This window comes from Myotis myotis, unplaced genomic scaffold (genome assembly GCF_014108235.1).
Source record: "Myotis myotis isolate mMyoMyo1 unplaced genomic scaffold, mMyoMyo1.p scaffold_m19_p_12, whole genome shotgun sequence".
Lineage (NCBI taxonomy): Eukaryota > Metazoa > Chordata > Mammalia > Chiroptera > Vespertilionidae > Myotis > Myotis myotis.
The window spans coordinates 54,249,114-54,275,573 of NW_023416316.1; the positions used below are offsets into that span (position 1 = coordinate 54,249,114).

The 26,460-nt window shown below is 38.1% G+C and overlaps 1 protein-coding gene across 2 annotated transcripts in view; it reads right to left on the reverse strand.

The window, feature by feature from the left end:
- The window catches only part of MPDZ (multiple PDZ domain crumbs cell polarity complex component), a 175,935-nt gene that overhangs the window by 106,539 nt on the left and 42,936 nt on the right, over positions 1-26,460 (reverse strand). For both annotated transcript variants that reach the window (XM_036331164.1, XM_036331163.1), the window contains 5 exons: positions 6,757-6,966; positions 6,141-6,280; positions 5,280-5,493; positions 4,404-4,532; positions 2,651-2,860 (listed from right to left, as the gene is read on the reverse strand). In XM_036331164.1, coding sequence (XP_036187057.1) covers positions 2,651-2,860; positions 4,404-4,532; positions 5,280-5,493; positions 6,141-6,280; positions 6,757-6,966 — 903 coding nt within the window. The remainder of the gene's footprint in view (positions 1-2,650; positions 2,861-4,403; positions 4,533-5,279; positions 5,494-6,140; positions 6,281-6,756; positions 6,967-26,460) is intronic.

Below are 26,460 nucleotides of genomic sequence, written 5' to 3' on the forward strand. Positions count from 1 at the left end.
CCACAAGGGAATGTCAGCAGAAAACCTGAACACACCCCCTATCACAGAAATACAATGCTGTTTGTGTAAACAAAACTTCAGAAATCAAATAGTTTCTTAGGATCAAATTCCATTCTCCAAGATAATCATCTGCATGTGTTAAGGATTTAGGAGGTTGAAAGAACTCACATTTTGAATTCAGATCAAGTTCAAATCTGGCTTTGCTATTGAATTTTTCTAACTTTCAAATGTCTATCAGGAATAAGGACAACAGTCCAGCTCACATTTACTGCGGTAGGCACAATCACTGTCAGCTTTTCTCTGGGGAAACTGAGGAACACAGACCTTTCCAAGGACAAACAGTAAGAATTCTAGCAGAGGCAGAATTCAAATGCAGACAGGCTGGTTGCAGAACCCCGGCTCTTAAGTGCTCTGCAGTATGTAAAGCCCCAGGGGAATGCAGGGGCCACTGTGTCCTCTCAGGACACTTTGCTACTGTTACTATGCCAAGTTGACAGTTGATTCTAACACCATAAGTATGACTTCCTCTATCCTTCAGAAATATTATTAAAATACTGATGATTACTATTTAAAATATATTTTTACTGATATCAGAGAGGAAGGGAGAAGGAGAGAAACATTAATGATGAGAGAGAATCACTGACTGGCTGCCTCCTGCACACCCCCTACTGGGGACCGAGCCCACAACCCAGGCATGTGCCCTTGACCAAAATCGAACCCAGGACCCTCCAGTCCACAGACCGACACTCTATCCACAGAGCCAGACTGGCTAGGGCTGATGATTATTTTTTTTTTTAAATCAGTGAAATGTACCCATGAACCATTTAAAATGGTCCCTGTATTTGTTTTGTAAATTCATACTCTAATTTTAAAAGCTACCTGTAAGGAAAGTCTGCCTTTCTGCTATGATTCCCTTACTTCCTGCAATGATAGCAGAACACAGGTTTCTTTAACATGCAGCACTGCTATTAATTCTATGTTGGCCTGAAGGGCAAGAGTCCCTGAATTAAGCATTAGTGGATTAGTGCAATAAGTTCTCATTAAGCTATTGGCATTATATACTAAAGGGGTGTCAGCATTTTACAAATAACCCTAAGAAGATCAGGACAGAATTCAGGCTATCGGTTTGAATAGACATGCTGGTTGGGGCTAGCTGGTGATGTTTTCTGATTTTTTTTAAGTAAACTCTGATTGTATCTCACTGATAATTCACCTAAACGAGATATAATTTTATTGTAAAGTTCCATTTAGTTTTCCTCACTGCACATAATTATCTGTGCAAACTTAGCAAAAAGTTTAAAGTTTAGATAATTACAAGAAAATGACAGGATGAAATCTGCTTCAATGGAAACAAATGTGTTTTCTATTTTTAATAAGACTTATGCGAGTGCTATTTTAGAGGGTGGCAATTTGACTATCGAATGGTTTTAAAAGGGGCACAAGCTTCAGAAATGATGATATGCACAGAATAGATATTTTTCTAAGCTTTCAATTACATGAAGTGGGTCTCGGTATTGCATTCATTTATATATGCTGAATAAAATGTTTTTGTTTACCACAAAAGAATGCCACTTAAATACTTTCATAAACAAGCTTTCTTTCTTTCTGCAAAAAATAGCAACCAAACTCAATCTTGAAAACAAGAGAATCATGGAAATTTCAAGTGTTCTAATAAAGTTTAAAAGGGTCTGTGGAAGAGGTTAGGATACTAAAAAAAGAATTCGAAGCAACTGGTTAGAACAAAAACTTCAATAGAAAAAATCAGATGTTTTTAGAACTATTAGAGAAAAATGTAGAATTTACATTTGCTATAAAGCTAATCTAAAAACTGAGTGTAATTCTCTCCTTAAATATATGATTTCTAGATAAAATGGTTTTGTTGAATTTTTTATGCACTACAGTCATACTGTGATCTGAAGTATTTGTGATAATCACCACATTTGAAAAATTATGAAATTTTTAAGCTCTTGTTATATTGTTACAAACATAGATGGGAGGTTATGCATATGGGTAAAGCTTTTGTTACAATCTCAAAAACATAACTTTTATTTAAAAATTTATAATAACTGGCTGAAGAATAGTGACTTCTCATTATAAATCTGATAACAGTTGTATGATATGCCATAAAACAATATTAAAAGGTGTTAATAAGCTTTATTCACCACACCCTACTGAGGGCCTTCAATGTAAGAAAAAGTATCCAACATTTCCGGTATTTGTAACAAATAATTCCTTAATACTTTTCTGTATTACAGAACATTATTCTCATAAATGTACTGCTTAGAGAAAAATGTAAAATAGTCATCTAGAATTTTTAAGCAATCTATTTTTCATCTGTTACACATTATTCATAATTAATAACATATTATTTGTGCCGAAACATTTCTATATTTGAATTTTGTTTCATTTTTAAAAAAATGTATCTTTATTGTTCAAAGTATTACAAATATCCCTTTTGTCTCCCCACTGACCCCCTTCTAGCGCACACCTGCCGCCCCACCCTAAGGCCTTCACCGCACTCTTGTCCGTGTCAATCGGTTTTGCATATATCCCTAACATATAAATATTAATAAATCTAGTTTCAAAACAAACATCCTATCATTTAGGTGCTATTGTCTATGACTTACCCCATGAACTTTCACCTACTTACCCGCATCTCTGGTGTAGAGGATGGGGATGAGGACACGGTGATGCCCAGAGAGGTGGGTGCTGCCGGTTCTTCTAGGGCACCTCTTGCAATCATCAGTTTAACTCTGTTTCCACACTGCCTGAGGACTTGTGCTACTTGCTCACTGCTCATCCCTGCTAGATCTGTGTCACCGATCTTTAGAATGTGGTCTCCACTGCACAATCGCCCATGCTGAATAAAAAGAGATTGGTTTATCAGGCTTTGTTTTTATTACCTCATCAGAGAAGTCCTAAATGAGGGAAAGGGAATAAAAAATCAATGATACGAAATATCAATCATAGGACACTACACATGTGGCTGTGATTTTAACTGTTTTTTTAACTACATTTTTGAAGCAGCCTAATATCACTCAATGTGATATAAGTAACTAAAATTCACAAATATTCCTTAAATTGATAGTCGATATAAGCTTTTCAATTTGATTTCTACCTACTAGATACAAGAAAATATTAAGCCTCTTTGTGAATTTTTTGAGGGATAGAGGAAGAAAATGCCATTAAACAAAGATATAGTATAAGTCACTATACAAATATATATTACACAAAATATAGTATGAACCACAAGAAAGCAATGACACCACAATTTTCTGCCTTGCCATTTAGTTATAAATATTTCTAAAGAATTCATTTGCAGATGGTATCATGGTGAGATAAAAATTCAGATAGATGGGGAGTGGCAAGCAGTCTTATAAGCCTCTATACAGTGGCCACTAGGATTTTGTGCAAGAATGAAAATGTTCTGTATTGTCCAATACGGCAGCTACAAGCAACCTGCAGCTATAGAGCACATGAAATGTAGCCAGACCAAATGAGGAACTAAACTTGTAACTTTGTTTATTTTAATTAATTTAAATTTGAATTTAAAAAGTGACATCTGGCAATTACCCACAGTATTGAACAGTGCGGCTCTACACTGAAGATAAAACTTATTTATCACAAGTCTGTCAACTAAAGGGATTTCACCAGATACTGCTAGATATTGGCTAATATTTTTAAAAATGTCAAACTATTGTGTTACTGTCAATATCTCTGCCAATAAATCTGACTTTCACATATGAATATGACAAATAGATGAACATGACTCCTAAGTTCAAATACAACTATAAAAGCAAACATCATTATGAAAAGTTACAAAGCACAAATATACTTACATTAGTTGAACTTGTCTAAGAAGACATAAATTATAATAATCAACTAAAATTTTGCCACATAGATTCCAACATGGCAATTCTAGCATAAATGGCAATTCTTTAATGTATAACTCCCAGTGACAAAAACAGGCCAGGTTTCATAGACAAAGACGACACCAGTGACGCATCCCTAAAAGGACAAGATGAACCTTGTGCTTTTTCCTACTACAGCACTGTTCTTTTTTCAATAGAATCTTGTGGCCATAAAACAGTTGACTAGGTTTATAAATTTGATTTACGATCATAAAATAAAGAACTGCTATCTCTACAATGATCAAAACCATAACTTGGGCTTTAGTCTGGTGGTCTATTCCTTTAACTCAAGATCAATCTTCCCCTTTCAATGGTATTTCTCCCCAAGTTTTAAAAAAAACAATTTAGGGACAGCCCAGCAAAACAGAAGAGTCTAACTCAGCTTCTTTGATATTATCTAAGGCCACAGTTTCTTCTTTCTGGCAGATAATGTAAAAGATGAAGCCATGCTATTTAATAAAACAGCATGAACACCTGTTGGGAGTAGCTTACTTGATCAGCCACTCCTCCCGGCAGAATGGTTTTTACTATTACACCAGTTGCTTTTCCTCCGACAATGCCAAATCCCAGACCAGATCCATCATTCACCAATTCAATAGTTTCCACATGCTGCCAGTGAACCTGAAAATAAAGCTCCTGTAAGAATCTGAACATATTTAGGAAAAACTAAAATTTTCATTACAGTTGAGATTTCTGTGAAAGTTATTTTATGAGTAATATTAAATAATTGAGTTCAAACATAAAAATGAGTCGTAAGACATGTCTCTTTTGTTTAGTTACATGTTCGTTTCAAAAGATAGTTACTGCATAATCAATCTTGAAATTATAAACACATCATCACAGTGACCACATTTAACCAGGTAAAGATAGGCATTGATTTGGGAGACCTTTTGTAGAACTTTTTCTTTAAAAAGGAAAGATCAAGGAAAAAACTTTTATGTATTAAAAATGTTTTCTGCATTATCCTGCCTTGCAAGATTCCAAATTTAGATTACTTCTTAACGTCATCATAGACAGCTAACTATAACAATAATACAAAGTATAATTGACAAATTACAAAGCAAACTCAAGATTATATCTGTCGGCAGATAGAGTCAATTTTGTAAAAGGTCTGATTCATTTTCATTTGAGAGATGTTACCAAATAAAAAAGGAAACTATACAAAATATTGTAAAAATAGTTTTAGAAGCCAGAAACTTATCAAAATTAAATAACAACTATTCCGGGCGAGGGAGAGATAAAAGAATAAAAAGGCAAAAACTCAAGAAATACAAAGAACCTAAGGAAAATGTAAAATAGTCATCTAGAAACCTATAAAAAAGAAGTAGAAAATGAGTCCTATTCCTTGTGAAAATCTTACATACACACCGGATTAGAGTGAGCGGAAATTGTGCTGGCTGCGGATGGGGAGCGGGAAACCATGGGACTGATGAGCTGAGGCAACGAGCCTCTGGCAATAATGAGCTGCACAGTGTCCTTGGCTTTCTGCAGGATGCTGATGGCCTGCTGATGTGTGATCGTCTGATCAAGTGCCTGTCCATTGATGGCAAGGATTTGGTCAGTTTCCTTCAATCTTCCATCTCTATCAAGAATGAGAAAGGAGGTAAAAGATACCTGATGGCTCCCAAGACAATGACAGCTTTTCTGGCGTACAGCATCAGATTACTTTAACTCTATTTTCTAAATCCACAATTAGGTAGCTTTTTCTGGGACTTTGACTTTTAAAAGCATAGACTTTGGCTCCAGTGTATCTAATGAACTCCCCCCATTGTAGAGCCCTCTTCTTTCAGCGACCTAACCTTTTCATTAAAACTTGGATGTGCCTATCTTCTACAAATAAAAGCGAGGAGGCATATAATTTACTTCTTGCTTTGAGTATATTAATAAAATCTTTTAAATTATCATGGGCCACATGGATAGTTTTCTAAATAATAATTTTAAAATATAATCAGAAGAGTCCATTTACTAACATTCAGAAGATGTCCTCATCAAATTTTTCTTTCCTTACTAAAAAGTGATTAAGTTATAACTATATTGAAAAGCTACTCTTCTTTCAAAAGGACTAACATTTTATCAAAGCAATGCCAATGACGTCTAAAAAACTGGTTATTATCATTATTTTTGGATTCCTGTTTGTTTCCATTCATTTTGCTTCTCTACACTCTCCCAGGGTGATCAACACCTCCCGAATATGGTATCAAACCCAGACCAGCAGCCTGCCAGTCTCACCTGTGAGCCACACTGCCCTCTTGGATCTCCTGCACAAATATTCCCAGTTCTCCCCGGTTGTCACTCCTCAGTCCCACAACACTGAACCCGAGGCCTCCACAGGGAGGTTTGAGGAGCTCAAAGACTTCTACATGGCGACCCTGTCCAGGAAGCAAAGCAAGAAATAAAATTAAAAGCTAATCCTTGCACTTGTAGTCATCTTATTAGTGGCATTCCTTTGTTTAAAAAAACTCAATAAATTCTTTTTTTTTCTAAAATAACCTTGATCCCTCATCACCTAGAATGAGACATTTTATTTATACTGGAGACTATTTCTAGAACATAAAACATAACACTCAGTTGAAAATGTGATAATTTAAAGAAATGGAATAGAAAAATCTCTGAGCCATCCAAACAAAATCTACTTCATTTTCATTCCAATTTTTTTCAGATGTTATCAATGTCTTAATAAATAATAATATATTTAATACTACATTTAATACATATATATTTAATGTATATTTAACATGTTACATAAGATGAACATATAAATATTCTTCAAATTATCCAGGACTTGATTACATTCTTTTAAGATATTATACACTCTATCACAATTAAAAAGAAAAAATGTTCTTACCTGGGCCATATTTTTGATCAGTTGATCAAATTCATCACAAGCAGTTTTCCCATTGATGTGTGGAGTACCTGCAGCTGTAAGTACTTCCAGATTCCCATTGTTTTGGGACGATAACAATGATTCATTTTGCAGAGTACTAATGACAGCCGGGCTGAGATGTGGAATATGGGCACATTCTACATTTGAAATTGCTGAAGTTGCAATGTTTACCTAAGATTAATATGAAAGTCATTAACAATTTCAACATCCCATAAACAATTAAATAGGAAACATCCCAAAAGAGATAATAATGAAGTACAAACCAAATTTCAAACTGGTCTTGCCTTTCAATTAAGCAATTATATTTCAAAAATTTATTTCAATGTGAAAAATTAAAATAACATGCAAAAAACTGTGTAGATGTGCAATGCATCACTATTTATTAGATAACAAAATATTTTTAAATTTATATCCAGTGTTCAACTTCAGGGTACTCGTTAAAGCACATGCAAAAACATACACACCTTATACACTTTAAAGTAAAAAAAAAAGCTACAATATAATATGATTCAATGAACTTTATTAAACATTGGAATAATATAAAACAAACAAGCAATACTAACACTAGTTATTCCAGAGAGATGGGACTCCAGGAGGCCATTTCCTTTCCATATTGTGTGAATTTTTATAACAATGTATGTAGCAAAGAATTTGGTCTTCCCCAAAGAGCAGTCTGGCTCTTGTCTGTGGCACCTAGGAATTAAATTCTAAACCCCTGGGATTTCCCAGACAATAGGAGCATCTTTGTTATTCATGGTAGGCGTCAAGGTCACAAGATATCAACTCAAATTCTGAGACTATGTTCAGCCACTGGTGCAGTCAGTCAATGAATCATACCTATGAAGTGATCTGTATAATAAAGAGCCAGGGTCATAACAACTGGTTACGACCTAAGGCTCCACCAGACCGGAAGTCAGTGCTGGGTTGCCCTGCCGACCCAGCACTAACTGGGGCCACTGTGGACGCCCTGACCCAGCACTGACTGCCTAGGGGGCTGCAGATCACACCCAGAGAGAGGCCTGCAGAGAGAGAGAGAGGCAGGGTCTGATCCGTAGCCTCTGTAGCAGCCGTTGATCAGAACTTGCCTCTCTTTCTCTCCTGACCTGGCCAACAGCCTTGCCTCCATTTCTCTCCAAGTCTCCACCGGAGCTGATCAGCCTCGCCTTTCTGATCAGGCCCCGTTGATAGGCCCAGAGACACTGACTGGCATAGAAACTGACCAATCAGAACCAAATCTGGGTCAACTGTGAGGAGCCAATGGCTGCCTAAGAGGCGGAGCTTTTGACTCTGACTGGGATAGAAACTGACCAATCAGAACCAAATTGGCCAGCAGAGGAGGGTAGTTGGGACGAGATCAGACCGGCAGGGGAGGGCAGTTAGGGGTGATCAGGCAGGTAGGCAGAGGCAGTTAGGGGCAATAAGGCAGGCAGGCAGGTGAGTGGTTAGGAGCCAGCGGTCCCAGATTGTGAGAGGGATCGGGCCTAAACCAGTGGTTGGACATCCCCCGAGGGGTCCCCAATTGGAGTGGGTGCAGGTTGGGCGGAGGGAACCCCCCCCCTCCGTGAACGATTTCATGCACTGGGCCTCTAGTGTTCAAATAAAAACTCTGAACACAGAGCTCAGGTGAGCTTGCTGGATGGCAATACTCCATGCATACTGCCATGCATTGATTCGGGGAAAGATATCTCCTAAGAAAAATAAAAGCTTTGGTTTGAAATCCTACCAGACCGAGCTATGTGTCTCTTCCTTTAGCTAATATTTGACCTGCAATCTTTCCGTAAAATAGACCACACCCATGAGTTTAGTAGCCCAGTAAGTTCTTTGGTCCTTCCAGTTAAATGTTGGAGGGACGTTTTGGGAACAAACCTCCTAAACTTGCAATTGGTTCTGTGCTGTGGTGATTCTTTCCTCTAACTCAGTATTTGAGTTGAACTCCTTTGCTGTTGCTCTCAGAAGTCTTGGGCAGAGTTGCCAATCTGGAGGACTTTAAACTTCACAAACTGGCAAATTCCAGATACAATGATATAATGTAAACAACAACAAAAATAATTCCATTTTGGAAAAGTATTCTCTAATTACTTTTGTGTACCTGCTATAAGGAGCCCCAAGTTAAAACTAAATAATTGACAGAAGAGTGCAAACAGCCAATCCTGATTTCATATTTCCACAGGGTGTCTGGAATCTAACTTTATACCTGTAATTATTTATCAGCAAGGTGATACCAATTGTGTTTCAGGATCACTCTCTGAACTCATCCCCTTGCACTGTGTCCCCATAGCTCCAGCTATACTGACCACTTCACCTTTCCTCAAACTGCCAAGCTGCCCCCTTTACCAGTCAGGTACATCCTTCCCTCAAGTATTTTCCTTCATGGTTCTTATTGCCACCCAGCATGTACCCTGTTGCCATGGAGCTTTCATCTCAGTCAAGACAGACTAGATAGAATGTGGAATTCTCCAGTGGAGGAATCTATTTTTTTTCTGAATTACATCCTCATTATCTAGAAGAGTGCCTAGCACAGAGTTGGCATTCAACAAACATTTGCAGAATACATGTCTATTCATTTTATAAGGACCTACTCTAATATCATCTCCCCAACAAGCCTCCAAATAACTTTATTTTCATTTTACAGATGAGAAAATTAGCAAAGTCTCACACTATATATAGCAGACACCGTATAAGTTAGCTTTTTTTCATCATGGCATTCTTACCATATTTGTATTATATATATATAGAAAAAGTCATTTAAGATATCATTTCTGCAAATAGGATATTAGGTAAAGAGCTTCCACTAACAGAAGTAATCAAAATATTTCACAATGTATCACCAATCTGTGCCTTAAAAACAAAACAGAAAACTCAACAACTTACCAAAGTTACCAATTATTCAACCATAATAATTGCTATCTTCAACCACAGATGAAAAAGAGATCAATGTGCTTAGATGAGGCTTCTGGGAATACTTTCAAATGGGTATTTTAAATCTAGAGCAGGCACATGATCAATTATTATTTTTTCAAAAGCAAGCTTCTTATGCCAAACCTGCTTATTTTTTTATCCTGAGCCCGGCACTTCAATAAAGCCTGCCAGCAGAAGATACACGGCTCAGGTTGAAGCAGATGGCATAATGAAATTTTTGACATGCTGAGGATCCAACACACCCAGACCTAAGGCCTATGGGGCATTTTATAGGAACAATATTTGGGTTTCTACTATGGTAAGCCAGAATTAACAAATCACATTCCAAGAGCAGAGTGTACCCACGTGAAGGTAACTGATGAAGCATCAGCTCGGATCCATGTAAGACAAGGTGGGAGGGCACCCCAAGGGCAAAGCTACAGCACCAGAGCAAGTCTATTATTACATGAAAATGTGTAAAAGTGTTAAATATCAGTGTTTTCTCCAAATATGTGAGAGGTTTAGCCAACGTCAATGACTCCTCCTGTCTTCTCCTGGCCCTTGAAGTTCACATACAGCATTACACTAGTGAAATAAACCAGTCAGAGAAAGACAAGTATCACAGGATCTCACTCATATTGTTCATGGAATCTAATTAACACATAAACTGATGAACAAAACAGATCCAGAGACACAGGAGCATGTAACACACTGTGGAATCTCAGAGGGAAGGCAGAGGTGAGTGGGTGGGTGGGTGGGAAGAGATCAACCAAATAACTTGTATGCACATATGCATAACCCATGGACACAGATACTAGGGCGGTGAAAGCCTGGGGTGGGGAGTAGGGGTGGGCTAGAAGGGGTCCATGGGGGGGGGGCGGAAAGGAGGCATTTAATACAATAAAGAATTTGAAAAATCAATGGAAAAATATCCAAGGTGAGGCTTAACAAAAAAATACAAGCCAACAATAAATCTTGTGAATTTAAAAAAACCGAAAAGCAAATATTAAAGGCATCACACATGTAAAAACTCTAATTTAATTATGTTATCATACAAAAGGCTTGTTTTTAAATTTTCAAGTTTATGCCCATAAAAAAAGCACAAAGTCTCCTTCAGATTTTTCTATGACTTTATTAAAACAGCTTTCTGAACTACTCTCCTTGAGAAATGAGAACGGATTTTATTCTCCTTGATAAACTTGTTCATATGTTTATGAATGAAAAATGTTTAATAAAAATAACCTGACTCCCACCTTGCTTTTTAGAATATTAAATAAACAGAAGGAAACACAACTATGGTGATTTTTACATATAGATAAACAATCTGTATAATTTATGGAAGTTGTTAGTAAATGAGCAATAGATACCAAATAACTATGTGTTCTCTAACGTCTGGCTGAATATTTCAGTCTAAACAGGCCTTTTATGTTCTTAGTAAATAAACATATAAATTAATTAATAAGTTTTAATTAGTTCTAATACCTAAAATATAATTCAAATAAAGATTATGTGAAGTATTCAATTAAAAATTTGTCAAATTCTTCTTAAATGAAACACCTTCTTAGTATTTAGATGTCTAGGAGAAGCCCTCTTGTAAGATGCAGTTAAAATCAGTACTTGGTTATTATTCTAAAAGGTCAGATGAAGCAGAAATAATAACAAAGGACAAATATATAACGTAAGCACTTTATTTTAACTTAAAACATATGTATATTCATTCACAAATATCTTAATAATGGGAGGGCTCCCCCTTCTTTCTTGCATAAATCAAACTCATATAATAAGGCATTATTTTCAAATTCAGCCTCTGAACACAGAGCAGGAATTTGAACACTTGGGAAATAACTTCATTAAAGAAACTTAAATTTTTAAGAACTCTTTCACTCAATGTTTAATAGTTTAGTCAAAGACAACCAATTCACCAGGAATAGTTTTATCCATTCATCTATGTAGTTTTTCAAAACAATTTAAATAAATTTTCATAAATTTTTGTCATAAGTTTATATATTATACTAGAGGCCCGGTGCATGAAATTCATGCACTGTGTGTGTGTGTGTGTGTGTGTGTGTGTGTGTACCTTAGCCTGGCCTGTGCCCTCTCGCAGTCCAGAACCCCTCACTCCTTCCCGCCCGCCTACTTGCTGCTCCTTACCGCTCGGCTTGCTGCTCCTTCCTTAGCACTGCCACGGAGGCAGGACAGGCTCCGGCCACCGCTGCTGTGCTCGCCAGTTGTGATCCCGGCTTCTGGCTGAGCAGCATTTCCCCTATGGGAGCACACTGACCACCAGGGAGCAGCTCCTGCATTGAGTGTCTGCCCCTGGTGACCAGCTTTTAGATATCCTGTATAATCCTATATAATAAAAGGCTAATATGCAAATAGACTGAACATCAGAACAACCGAACAATCAGTCGCTATGATGTGCATTAACCACAAGGGGGCGTGTATGGAACATGGTGATCAGTGCACATCATAATGACTGGTCTATCGGTCATTCGGTTGCTTAGGCTTTTAGATATCCTATATAATTGTATATAATAAAAGGCTAATATGCAAATAGACTGAACATCAGAACAACCGAACAATCGGTCGCTATGATGTGCATTAACCACAAGGGGGCATGTATGGAACATGGTGATCAGTGCACATCATAATGACTGGTCTACCGGTCATTCGGTTGCTTAGGCTTTTAGATATCCTATATAATCGTATATAATAAAAGGCTAATATGCAAATAGACTGAACATCAGAACAACCGAACAATCGGTCGCTATGACGTGTGTTGACCACCAGGTGGCAGAGCATGGAACACGGCGGGCATCAGCAGCAGCGGCATGATGGAGCAGGTGAGTGGGGGCGCCAGACCAAGGTGGGGTGCCGAGGCTGTTATCGGAAAAGCCTCTGGTGGTTACTGAAAATTCTTTGCTCCCGTGTGCCGCAGTCTGCCCAGCATTCGCACCTGCTGCTGGCGCCAGCCCTGATTGCACCTGTTGCCAGTGTGGGAGCCACCACTGACACCCACTGCTGGTGCCTGGCATTGACCCTGATCACTCGGCTCTGTCAGCGGATGTGAACGGCGGCTGCTGGCCTGACTGCCCCTCAGGGATTCTCCACTTCCCCCTGCTCCTGAGGGGCGATCAGGGCCGGCAGCCGCCTCTCACACCCGCTGCCAACACCAGAGCCGCTGCTTGCACCCACTGCTGGCACCAGCCCCGCTCGCACCTGCAGCCATCCCTGGAGCCACTGCTCATCCCCGCTAGCAGTGCCCGGCGCTGGTCCCAATCGCTCAGCACCATCAGCGGGTGTGAATGTGGCCAGCGCCTGTCAGCACATGGGAGTGGTGGCAGCAGGAGCAGGGCTGCTGTCAGACAGGGAACCAAGGGCCATGTTGGGAGGGGACGGGCAAGGACGTGGAGGATGGGCTGAGACCCACCCCTGTGCCCACTGCAGCCTTGTGGCCCACAGTTCCTTTCAAGATGCACGAATTCATGCACTGGGCCCCTAGTATAGATTATAAAGCCAAAGAATTGTAAAAATATTTATAACTAACCTAAATAGTTATAGTTTTTGATAAATACACACTTACTTGATAAGCGATGCAGAAGCACAAAAAAATAAAATATCTGAATAAACAAGTGTTTAATGCTCTGGACAAAAGTCAGTATGTCATACAGAAGAAATGGACAGAATCCTTTCACCTAGACAGTGGTTCTCAACCTTCTGGCCCTTTAAATACAGTTCCTCATGTTGTGACCCAACCATAATATTATTTTCGTTGCTACTTCATAACTGTAATGTTGCTACTGTTATGAATCGCAATGTAAATATCTGATATGCAGGATGGTCTTAGGCAACCCCTGTGAAAGGGTCGTTTGACCGCCAAAGGGGTCGCGACCCACAGGTTGAGAACCACTGACCTAGAAAGTCGCTAATTTGGAGCATGTGTGCTGAGAGAGAGTTCCTTCTGCTTGTAGTAGTATCCCAAGAAAACAAAAATCACCTTTAGTTCTATATACAATTAAGCTCACCCTGTGGGAATAGCTCTATCAGAGTAACCCTTCTATATGAGCAATTAAAAGATTTATATAAAGAATTATTTTTTAAAAAATTAGTTTTAGCCCTGGCCAGGTTGCTCAGTTGGTTGGAGCGTCATCCTGTACATCAAAAGTTGCAGGATCAATCCCTGTCAGGTCATGCAAATAGTGGAGGCAATGGATTGATGTTTCTTTCTCACTTGGAAGTTTCTATCTGTCTACCTTTCTCTCCTTAAACAATATCCTTGGGTAAGGATTAAAAAATGTTTAAAAAACTTTAAATATATAAAAAAAAGAACACATCACTCCTGCTATATTCTATGCATTAGAAGCAACTCAATAGGCCCAGCCTACACCCAAGAGAAGAGATCACAACAAGAGCATGAAGAGATCACACAAGGCAGAGATGATCTTAAAAGCTAACACGGCTATCACAGCAAAACAGCTGAAAGCCATAACAGAGGAAAAATCTTAAAAGCCACTACAGCAAAAAGCACTTTATCTTCCAAGAAAAAGAAAAGTAACAATTGACTTAACGCACTGCAGGCAGATCATGAGCATTCTCTTGTTTTCATATTACACAGTGTTTTACATAAATGTTAAAGGCATGCCTTAAAATTAAATACCCATTGCCTTTTGAAGTTATTTATTACATGTTCTTACAAGCTAATATCTTTTTAAAGTATGACACTTTGTAAAACATTTTTTGTACTGGTTCAATAGAAACTTATCTGCCACTGGATAAAGCTAGAAATAAAACTACTAGTGCCCATTGTGTTAAGTGAATCAATGAAAGAAGACAACATTTAACAATTTAGAAGAAGAACAAAAATACTTGACAATCTAGTGCTTTCAGAACACCTCCTCCCTCTACACGTCACACACAAAGTATCGTGTTGTCTCAGATTTGTACAAAAAAATAACAAAAAAATAAAATAAAATAAATAAATTATTAGGCAGGAAGAAAATGATCCCTGGTGAAATTTCCTTTATGTAGAAAAGACTGAAGAGCACCAAAAGAATTTAAAAATGGGAGTAAATCAATAGAAATTGCTTAAAACAATAAACAATCTAAACTTACTGAGTTTTAAATACATGTAGACTTAAAGTACTGCAGGATAATCACACAAAACACAGGAGTAGAGAAATGGGGCTTAAGTGAATTAAGTTCCTTGCAATTTCCAGGAAGTAGTGATAATACTAATTAAAGTAAAAATAAAGTAAATTAAGGGTACAGATATCTGACAAATGACTCATATTTGGCCTATATAAAGAAAACTCAAAACGTAATACTTAAATACATATTTCCAATTAGAAAATCAATAAAAACACTTCAGCAATGTGCATATATGGATTTCAAATAAGAATATAAAAAATGTTCAGTATAATTACCCATTAGATAAATGCAAATGAAAAGCATAAAGAATGTGTGTGTGTGTGTGTGTGTAAAAGCCTAAGCCACTGAAGGACCTGTCGACAGGTCAACTGGTTGCTATGACATGCACTGACCACCAGGGGGCAACTCCTGCATTGAGCATCTGCTCCTTGGTGATCAGTGCACTCCCACAGCCAACCTCCTGCAGCCGGCCAACCTCCCATGGTCCATCCCCCTGGCCGGGCCCCCTCCCCCGACCGATCGGCCCTGATCACTGGCCAGGCTGAGAGACCCCACCTGTGCACAAATTCGTGCACCAGGCCTCTAGTATCTCTATACACATTTCAAAATGATTAAATAAAAAACAGTGGCAACACCAAATGCTGATGAGGATGTGTAGAAAATGGATTGCTCAGACATTGCTGGTAGAAAGGTAAAATGTTAGAGCCCCTCTGAAAAACAGTTTGTCAGTTTCTAAAAAAAGTACTAAACATGCATTTACCATGTAGCACAGTAATTATACTCCTGGACATTTACTGTAGAGAGATTAAAAAATTATGTCCATGCAAAAGCAGGCTTTATCTATAATAGTAAGAAAGTGGAAACAAAATGTACCTCCATAGGTACATCCAAACCACTGAATAATATGGAATTACACTCAGCAATAAAAAGAAAAACTATTAATATACACAACAACTTGGGTAATCTCAAAAGATCATATACATTACGATTATCTATAACTAGAGGCTGGGTGCATGAAACTCATGCACGGGGAAGGGGGGTCCCCTCAGCCCCGCCTGCACCCTCTCCAATCCGGGACCCTTTGGGGGATGTCCGACTGACATCCCTCTCACAATTCTGGACTGCTGGCTCCTGATCACTCACCTGCCTGCCTGCCTGGTCACCCCTAACTGCCCCCATTCCCCCGCGCTGACCTGATCACCCCTCACTGCCTCTACGTGCCGGTCTGATCACCCCTAACTGCCCCCACTGCCGGCCTGGTCGCCCCTAATTGCCCCCCCGCTGACAGCCAGGTCATCCCCAACTGCCCCCTCCCTGCTGGCCTGGTCACTCCTAACTGTCCCCCCACCGGCCTGGTAACCCCTTACTGTACCCCCCCGCCAGCCTGGTCACCCCTGACTGCCCCCATGCCGGCCTAGTCGCTCCTCACTGCCCCCCCCCCGCCAGCCTAATTGCCCCCAATTGTCCCCCCCTGCTGGCCTGGTCACCCCCAACCGTACCCCCACTGCTGGCCTGGTTGCCCCTAACTGCCCCCACCCCCCGCCGGCCTGGGTGCCTCTTACTGCCTATCTTGCCAGCCTGGTCACCCCAAACTGCCCCCCTGCCGGCCTCGTCACTCCCAATGCCCCCCGTGCTGGACTGGTTGCCCCCAACTCCCCCCCCCGCCCCGCCAGCCTGGTTGCCCCTCACAGCCTCCCCACCGGCCCGGTTGCCCCATGCAGCCTGCTGCTCAGTCATGTGGTCATCCCTTGCTAACCCCCCTGCTGGCCTGGTTGTAGGCAGCCATCTTGTGAGGGTTAATTTGCATATTACCTCTTTATAATATAGGATAATAAAAGCATGATATGCTAATTAGACCAGACGTCCTTCCAGACAACCTTCCGGAAAAAGCCGGGGCTACGAGGGAAGCCTGGGTCCAGGTGCCTGTCTACAGCCAGAGGGAAGCCCAGGTCCTGGGTGCCAGAGGGAAGCCGGTACCAGCAGCCAGGGGAAGGAAGGCCTACTCTTGCATGAATTTCATGCATTGGGCCTCTAGTATTTTTATAACATTCTTGAAATTATTAAATTACAGGGAAAGAAATGCTCGCCAACAAATAGGGATGGTGTGGGGAGGGAGCTGGGCATGACGATCACAGGGTAGCATAAGCAAGATCTTTGTGGTGATGGAATAGATATATATCTAGATTGTGGTGGTGGCCACACAACCTATGCAAGTAATAAAAATGACACAAATGGAAATCATTAGTGCACATTATACCAATATCAGTTTCCTGCTTTTAATACTTTACTATAAATATTAAGATGTAACCACTGGAAGAAACTTGGAGACATATATACAGAACCTCTCTATACTATATTAAAAACTTACTGTGAATCTAGAATTATTGCAAAATAAAAAGTTTTTAAAAGTTGACTCAAATAGTTCAAGGATATTTACTGTAATCTTTAGAGTAACTACTAAGAGAATAATAAAATTAAGGAAAAATAACATACCAATATAGAAAGGAGATGAAATAAAAAGGTAACAGAAAAGAAGACAAAACTGAATGGGTAAAACACAAAGAAAACAGAAAATGGCAAATAAAATGAAAAATTATCAATAATTATATTAAATGTAAAGGGGTTAACTATGTAAAGTAAAAATCTGTCAAATTATAGAATACAATAAAAGCCAAATACATGCTGCTTACCAAAGATATAAGTTAATAATAAAGAAAAAAGATAAAGAGAACAATGGAAAGACAGAGAAAAGATATACCATACATACATTAACCAGAATAACCTTGGTAAAGCTAAACTAATATCAGACATGCAGTCTTTAAGGCCATAAGCATGGTGATCAAGAGGGACAAATCACAGAGATAAAGGTTCAATTCAGTAAGAAGATAAAACCTCAGTAATGTAAAAATATAACCTCAAAACACATAGGTCAAAAGGACTCAGAATCCAAATGAGAAATAGCCAAAACCACAATCATAAGTAGAGATTAAACACCTCTCTCTCAGTAACTAATGGAATAGAAAAAATTAGTAAGGATCTAGAACAGCCGTGGGCAAACTACGGCCCGCAGGCCGGATCCGGCCCCTTTGAAATGAATAAAACTAAAAAAAAAAAAAAAAAAAAAAGACCGTACCCTTTTATGTAATGATCTTTACTTTGCATTTATATTAGTTCACACAAACACTCCATCCATGCTTTTGTTCCGGCCCTCCGGTCCAGTTTAAGAACCCATTGTAGCCCTCGAGTCAAAAAGTTTGCCCACCCCTGATCTAGAAGATATGAACAACATTCTAAATAAAATTGACCTAATTGACCAATATAGAACACTGCACTCAACAACTGCTCAATGCACATTCTTTTCAAATACAAAAGAAATATTTATCAAAGTAGACTACAGGTATTCCTAAAGTACCTATCATCAAATCTCAATGAACTGATAGCATACAGAAGTTCTCTATTACAGAAGAATTAAGCTAGAAATCAAAAACAAATAACAAGAAAAAAATCTTAGTCAATTGGATAATATATTTCAAGAAATTATAATTAAAAAAAATAAAACATTTGAAACTGAATGATAATAATAAAGATACAACACATCAAAATTATGGGGTGCAGTTAAAGCAATGCTTAGAAAGAAATTTATAGACTTATAAAATAAATAGACTAACAGAAGAAATGAAAGACAAAAAAATCAGTGAGCTGAACAGTACACCAAACTTGAAAAAGAAAATAACGTTAGACCAAAATTCAAGAAAATAGAAAACAATACATTAAAGAAATTCCACAACGTCAAAAGTTGGTCTTTAGAAAGAAGAAAAGATGAATAAAATAAATTCCTAGCAACACTGATCAAAAAAACAAACAAACAAAAAAAAAACAAAAAAACCTGCACAAGGCATAAATTTCCAAATTTGGGAATAAAAAGAGGGACCTAATTAGACTCTATACAGTGGTTCCCAAACTTATTTGGCCTACTGCCGGGAGCCGGTCCATGCTTGCTGTTTCAACGGACCTGGCATATATGGCATACTGTTCTTAATATGTTTGCTCACCTTCTTGGCACTATGTGTTTTAACCAAGGTCTCTGAGAAAGGTTGTTTCCCCAGGTAGGGATTTTCCCCTGAAGTTAGGGAGGGAATAAAACCTCTTAACTAAGTGCCAGGCAGGTAATTAATCACTTTAACTATGAACAATCATGCTTAAGCTACATAATCTTTACTCCCTGGAATGGAGATAAGAAACACCCTAACCTTTGTAATAGAGATTGATAGGATTGAATCAACTGGTATAAATACAGATGTAACAAGACAGCAACACACAGAACTTAGAAGACAGAACTTAGAAGACAGAACCTACACAGAACCTAGAGACAGAAGAACTTCACTGGAGAGAACATGGCAAAAGATCCTGGACAGAAACTGGCAACAGAACCTAGAGACAGAACCTAGCGAGAGAACATGGCAAAAGATCCTGGACTGAACCTGACTATAGAACATGGCAAGAGAACCTGACTAGAACCTGGTGACTGAACCTGGCTGGAGAACCTAGCCAGAACCTGGCTGAAGAACCTGGCTACAGAATCTGGTGACCGAACCTGGCTGGGGAACCTGGGGAACCTGGCTGGAGAACCTAGCAAGAGAACATGGACACAGAACCTGGCTGGAGATCCTAACCAGAACTTCGCTGGAGATCCTGAAGAACTTGGCTGGAGATCCTGGCTAGAGATCCTGGCTAGGCTGCTGATCAACTGAACGCTGTCTCCGTGTCATTCCTTCTTCGCCGACTCCATCCACGCCTTTGGGGACCCCTGGATCTGCTGGGGTTGGACCCCGGCAGCCTACCGCCCCCTTTCCAGAAAAAAATATTACTCAGCGCCCCCTGGAAATTAATTTTTTTTTTAATTTTAATAGCAATTAAACAGAAAGATATATGTATTAATGTTTCTACCTTTTTCGTAAAATATAGTAAAGAAAGGTGTAAATTAGAAACATTGAAGTTTGAAATTATGAAACTATTTATTGAACTCAGAATAGAAAGGTAATACAAAAAAAGTTAAAACAAATGCACCTGTGGCCATCACGCCCCCCCTGGATCGCTGCAGCGCCCACCAGGGGGCGGTAGCGCCCACTTTGGGAATCACTGCTCTATAGGTATACACAATAAAAGCCAAATACATGCTGAAACCGGTTTGGCTCAGTGGATAGGGCGGCGGCCTGCGGACAGAAAGGTCCCAGGTTCGATTCTGGTCAAGGGCATGTACCTGGGTTGCAGGCATATCCCCAGTAGGAGATGTGCAGGAGGCAGCTGATCGATGTTTCTAACTCTATCTCTCTCTCCCTTCCTCTCTGTAAAAAAATCAATAAAATATATTTAAAAAAAAATAAGTCATATATATAAAAAAAAAAAGCCAAATACATGCTGCTTACCAAAGATACAGTCTATAGCAATCTTTCTGGGGAAAAAAGTTATGAAATAAACTAATACCTTAAAAACCAAATTTAGAAAAATGTCAATAATTTTTGCCCAGCCAGCTCAGCTCAGTGATTCAGCATCTACCTATGAATCAGGAAGTCATGGGTTTGATTCCCAGTTAGGGCACATGCCTGGGTTGTGGGCTCGATCCCCAATGAGGGACCTGCAGGAGGCAGCCAATCAATTACTGTTACCATTGATGTTTCTAATCTCTCTCCCCCTCTCCCTTCTCTGAAATTAATAAAACTATATTTTAAAAGAATGTCAATAATTTTGTATCTATTAACAAATTTGAGGCCATTATTAAAAATCTTCCCACACATACTTAAAAAATTAACATCAATTTTCTAAACCCTTTCATTGGCAAGAAAAAGAAGTAACTGCTTTAAACTTTTGAGACCAATTTAACCTTGAAAAAACCTAAGAAGGACATTACTAGACAGGAAAAATTATTGATACAAAAATACTGAACAAGAATGTTAACAAGAATGTTAACACACTAAATCCAAGAGACATTAAAAAGACAATGATTACAACTAAATGGCAACACCAAAAATGTAAGGTGTCCCCCAAAAAATACACACTGTAATAGTGGATAACTCGCTTAATTTTCACTCCTTTTCAGAGTTAAACTGATTTGAAATCATGGGTAAAGCCAGACTAAGCTTTGAACAAAGAAAATTTATCCACTAGACTTTTTTGTGGGGATACTTAAAAGATAAAGTTTACAGTACAAAACTGGCAACAATTGACAAATTGAGGGCACACCAAAATGGAATAAAATGATTCATGATGTTTGCAATTCCATCGCTTCACGTTATCGGCAGTGCCTGGACCAGAATGGTCATCAGTTTGAAAACGGGGGTTGACAAAAAAAATCATTTATTTAGATTCTTTTAAATTTTGAAAATCAACTGTATGTTAATAAATTCTGATTTTATAATCATTCAAAGTGCGTTTACATTTCTGGGGGACAACCTATATGTAAAAATTTATAGATCGATCCAAAAAAATGACTGACAAACCAATAGAAAAGTAGGCAAAAGAAGCAGGAACTCCACAAAGGATATCCAAATGACCAATAAGCATATGAAAAGGTACACAACATATTGAGTTTTCAGGAAAATGCTAATTAAAACAATATGATATTACAACATAAGCCCAGAGTAGCTAAAATTGGGGAAAAAGGAATTTAAAAGTGGTGTGCCAAGTGTAAGCAATGATGTGCAGCAATGAGATATTCATAATTAGAGTGAGAGTATAGACCTACAACTACCTGGAAAAACAGTTTGACAGAATCTATAAATGCTGAATGTATACCTTAGGAAATAGAAATTTCACTCTTAAGTAAATATCCAAGAGAAATGAACACTTATGAACATCAAATGACATGTGCATGGCAATTTCATTTACAATAGCCCCAAACTGGAGACAACAAAATTACAATCAACAAAAGAAAGGACAAATATATTCTAGTATATTCATACAATGAAAAATGGAAAAGAACTTCAGCTATATATAATGTAAGTGAATGTCACAGACAAAATAGTAAGAAAAATAAGCCAGGCACAATATGTATATGTATATGTATATGTATATGTATATGTATATGTATATGTATATGTATATGTATAAATATACTGAGTGGCCAGACTATTATGATCACCTGACGTTTGTAGGCAAATTAGCTATAATTTCGCGCTGAAGTTCCTAGAGGGCCAGACCATTATAAATAGGGAAGCAGGTTGTTTACCACTACAGAAGTGATACTTTTCTGAAGATATGACAGCCTTTGAATGTGATACACACACACACACACACATACACACACACACACACTGAGTGGCCAGATTATTATGACCACCCCATTAGTACTTCGTTGGGCCACCTTTTGCCTTCAATACTGCGGCGATTCTTCTTGGCATTGACTCCACAAGATGTTGAAAGGTGATGCAAGGAATCTGACACCATGCCTGATGAACAGCACTGTCCAGTTCTGTGAGATTTGATGGTTGTAGAACCAGCTGCCTGATGGCTCTTTTAACTTCGTCCCACAAATGCTCAATTGGATTGAGATCTGGTGATGGTGGGGGCCACCTAAGCAAGGTAAAGTCTCCCTCATGTTCTTGAAACCACTCCTGCACAATACGAGCACCGTGGCATGGCGCATTGTCTTGTTGGAAGAAGCCATCTCCATTGGGATACGCCATCAACATGGTAGGATGAACTTGATCAGCAACGATACTTAGGTGTGTTGTGCTATTCAGAGGTTGTTCCACACAAATTAAAGGGCCCAAATCATGCCAGGAAAACATGCCCCAAACCATAACACTGCCCCCAGCAGCTTGAAGGGTTGTACTCATGCATGTAGGGTGCATGCTTTCATGCTGTTTCCGCCAAATTCTCACTCTGCCATCTGCATGATGCAACTGGAAACGTGATTCATCAGACCATCTGACTTTTTTCCAATGCTCGACTGTCCAATCCTTGTGTTCCTGGGCAAATTGGAGACGTTTTATCTTGGTAACTGCAGACAGCAAAGGTGTTTGAACAGGCCTTAGGCTTCCATATCCCATGTGATGCAGTGTACAGTTAATTTGCCTACAAACGTCAGGTGGTCATAATAATCTGCCCACTCAGTATGTATGTATGTGTATGTGTGTGTGTGTGTGTGTGTGTGTGTATACATATACATATACATATACATGTGTGTGTATAAACATATATATATGTATATGTGTGTGTGCATGTATACGTATACGTATACGTATACATATCCCACCTTCAAAGGTTGTTAAATCGCGTTGTTTACCCATATCTTCAGAAAAAAAATCACTTCTACTGTCGTGGTAAACACCCTGCTTCCCTATTTATAATGGACTGGCCCTCTAGCAACTTCAGCACGAAATTATAGGTAATTTGCCTACAAACGTCAGGTAGTCATAATAATCTGGCCTGTGTGTGTGTATGTGTGTGTACAGACTGCATTTATATAAAATTCAAATACTTATTTGTGGGATAAAAGTCAAAACAGGGTATTATCTGACTTTTATCTGGAATCTAAAAAAGCTATCTCATAGAAAGAGAGAGCAGATTGGGGGTTGCCAGAGGTTTGGGGCAGGAAGAAAGGGAGAGATGGTGGTCAAAGGTACAAACCTCCAGTTATAGGATGAATAAGTTACAGGATCTATACATCATGGTGACTATAGTTAATGATTCGGTATTGTAAACTTGAAAACTGCTAAGAGAGTAGATCTTAAATGTTTTCACCACACACACACACACACACACACACAGTAATTATGTAAGTTTATGGATAACTCACCCAATTGTGGCATTCATTTCACAATACATATGTATGTCAAATATCATGTTCTATATCTTAAACTTACACGATGTTATATATTAATTATATCTCAAATAGGCTACACAAAAATAGTGATTCCTTTTAGGGAGAAGGTTAGGACTGACTGAGGGGACACCAGCAGTCTTAGGAGTGTTGGTAACTGTCTATATTGTTATTTAGGTGAAGGGTTATATGTGTATATTTGATTTCTAAAAAATCCTTGAGCTATATAATTTTCCCCTTTACTGTACACGTTTTTTAAACATTTGTTTTTTAAGTTTGCAAAATAACTGATACAACCAGAATACAGAACCTGGACACCCCAATGAATGACATAAAACTACTTCTCTTTAAAAAAGTAGAAATAGCCTCTACATATCAAGCTAAACCTTTTACGACACTGAATTTACAGTTCAATTACCAGGCACTCACCCTAAATAAAGGAAACTATAGAAAGTACATGTCTATCTGAATATGGAGCTTCCTCTATTACTGTGATGGATGACCCTCCTCAGGCTTCTTATGAATTTAATGGGCTGATTTCCATTCCCAGAATAAATCCTTTAACAGGTACGCAAATCAACATGAATCGTCAGCAAATGTGTTTTACCCCCAACAATTATACATTTTTGAAACTGGTAATCATTTATCTGCAGATCAAATTACAAGAAGAAAAAAATAACCATTATGTTATCTTATACTTTTACACGCTGGGACTAGGCTGACATAATTGAGAGATTTCAAAATTATAAACTGCTTTTTATGTTTTTCCCCCAATAATAATACCTACTCTATAAAATTAATATCATACCAAAAATACCAAAAAATCAATGACTTAAATATTTTGATTATATTAACATGATCTAAGTACTTAATCTTAACTAAATTCTTCAAGTATGCAGAGTCACATAACGAAATCTACTACAAAAATATTGAAATATTGTCTTCTTAAGTTTCATCTATCTTTCCTGGGTTGTTAATTGAAAAGGAAGTTAATGTGTTTAGTTCTATTTAAATGGCCAACATCAATCTTTCCAAAGTATTGTCTACAAAGATGACTGCTTAGGATCAAAAGGAATTTACTTGCGGTTCCGTTACTGCAACTTTCAATGCTCAGTATAGCAACAAGAATAAAATGATCCAAGCACTATGGACATTTGATGGGCATTACATTTCTATCATTGGAAAGCCAAAATGTATATTATCTTGAAGGAAGAAAAATGACCACTTCTTTGGCAACCCTAACTTCACAGACTTCAAAAAAAATTATAAACATGTACTGCTAGCTCGACTTCCCACTTTTTTAATAATTCCTTAATATAATGAGAAATAAGAAATAGGCACTCTCTGGGGAATCTGACAAAACAGGTGTACCTCATAGAAAGGGAAACTTTTTAAAATCTGCACCTTGTCCTTTTTTTTTTTCTCAAAACAAATAAACAAAAAAAAAGTGAATTTACAAAAATGCTGTAAAACACTCTCTGGAACTGATCCCAAGTATGAAATGCAAAGATGGATAGGATGTGGAGGGTATTCAATGACATACAGCACCTAAAATCCTAGCTATCACAGGAAAAAATATTTTTTATACATAATAGAACTGCATTTCAAGTTTGCAACCAAAGGAGGCCTCCTTTTACATAAATCTTTCAGTGAAATACTGATTAGAGCACAACTCTGATGCATTATTGAACAGGCAAAAACCCTAGCACAATAATTGATGGTGGCACTTTGATTTAATGATCCTTATTTTTAAAGCTAATCAAAGAAATGGAGTTGCATGTTCAAAGGGGATTAGCTTAATGTGATGAGACTATTTTGGACATAAAGTCGCTCATAGCTCCTGAACTAAACAAGATACAAAATGTAGCAGCAAGTTATATAGGGGTGAGGGGCATTTTCAAATGAAATAAGCATAATTTTACATTTTCTATAAGACCTTCCTTTCATTCATTCAAATACTTAGTGAGCACCTCAAATATTTAAGACATTAGGCTCTAGTTGAAGAGAAAGCAATTAAAGAGGCAAATAAATGCTTTCTATAACCACTAATATGTTAAATATCCTATAAAATTACTCCATCAGGATTAATTCACCCACCTTTCTTTTACTAGATATGATTACTGAGTAGCAAAGCCGATAGTGGTCTAAAAACCACATTATAATTTGCAGATATTTTAAAGTAGCTGTTGACTATCATTAGCTGATCAATTTAAAAGGTAAGGAGATTGAATTTAGAGAATAATTTTTTAACCCAAGAATGTTTAGCCTAAATAAAAACTGTTTTAAAATGAATAGTCATTCTAAGTAATCAAAATGCAAATTTTCTGTCTTGTCCCTATATATAAAGTACAGAGTTTCAGTGCCATATTTGTCTTAAAATCTCCCTGTGCTAAAAAGGATAAACTATGAACCATGAAACTCAAGATGGAAAGCCAAGAACACTCAAACCTGAAGAAGAAAATGTATTAAAGAGTAAGTAAGATTCTTGTCTTCTCCCTTTCGGTATTTAGACAACTATATATGGATGATTACCATCCTACCCAAGCCAATGCTGATTGCATTAGCTTATTAAGTGACAAGATCAAGTACAAGACTTTGTACTGTTATACAATGTCATCAACCTAAGTAAAAGGCCAAGTAGCAGGTTATGCTATTTTATAATGTTCTAATTTTCACACAAAACTGCATCTATAAAGATTTTATTCATTCTTAAAATTACATCATAAAATATATCGATTAAAATGCATACTCACTAAAATGTTGGCCTCAGACAGCATAATGAAGAGTACTCCATGTAT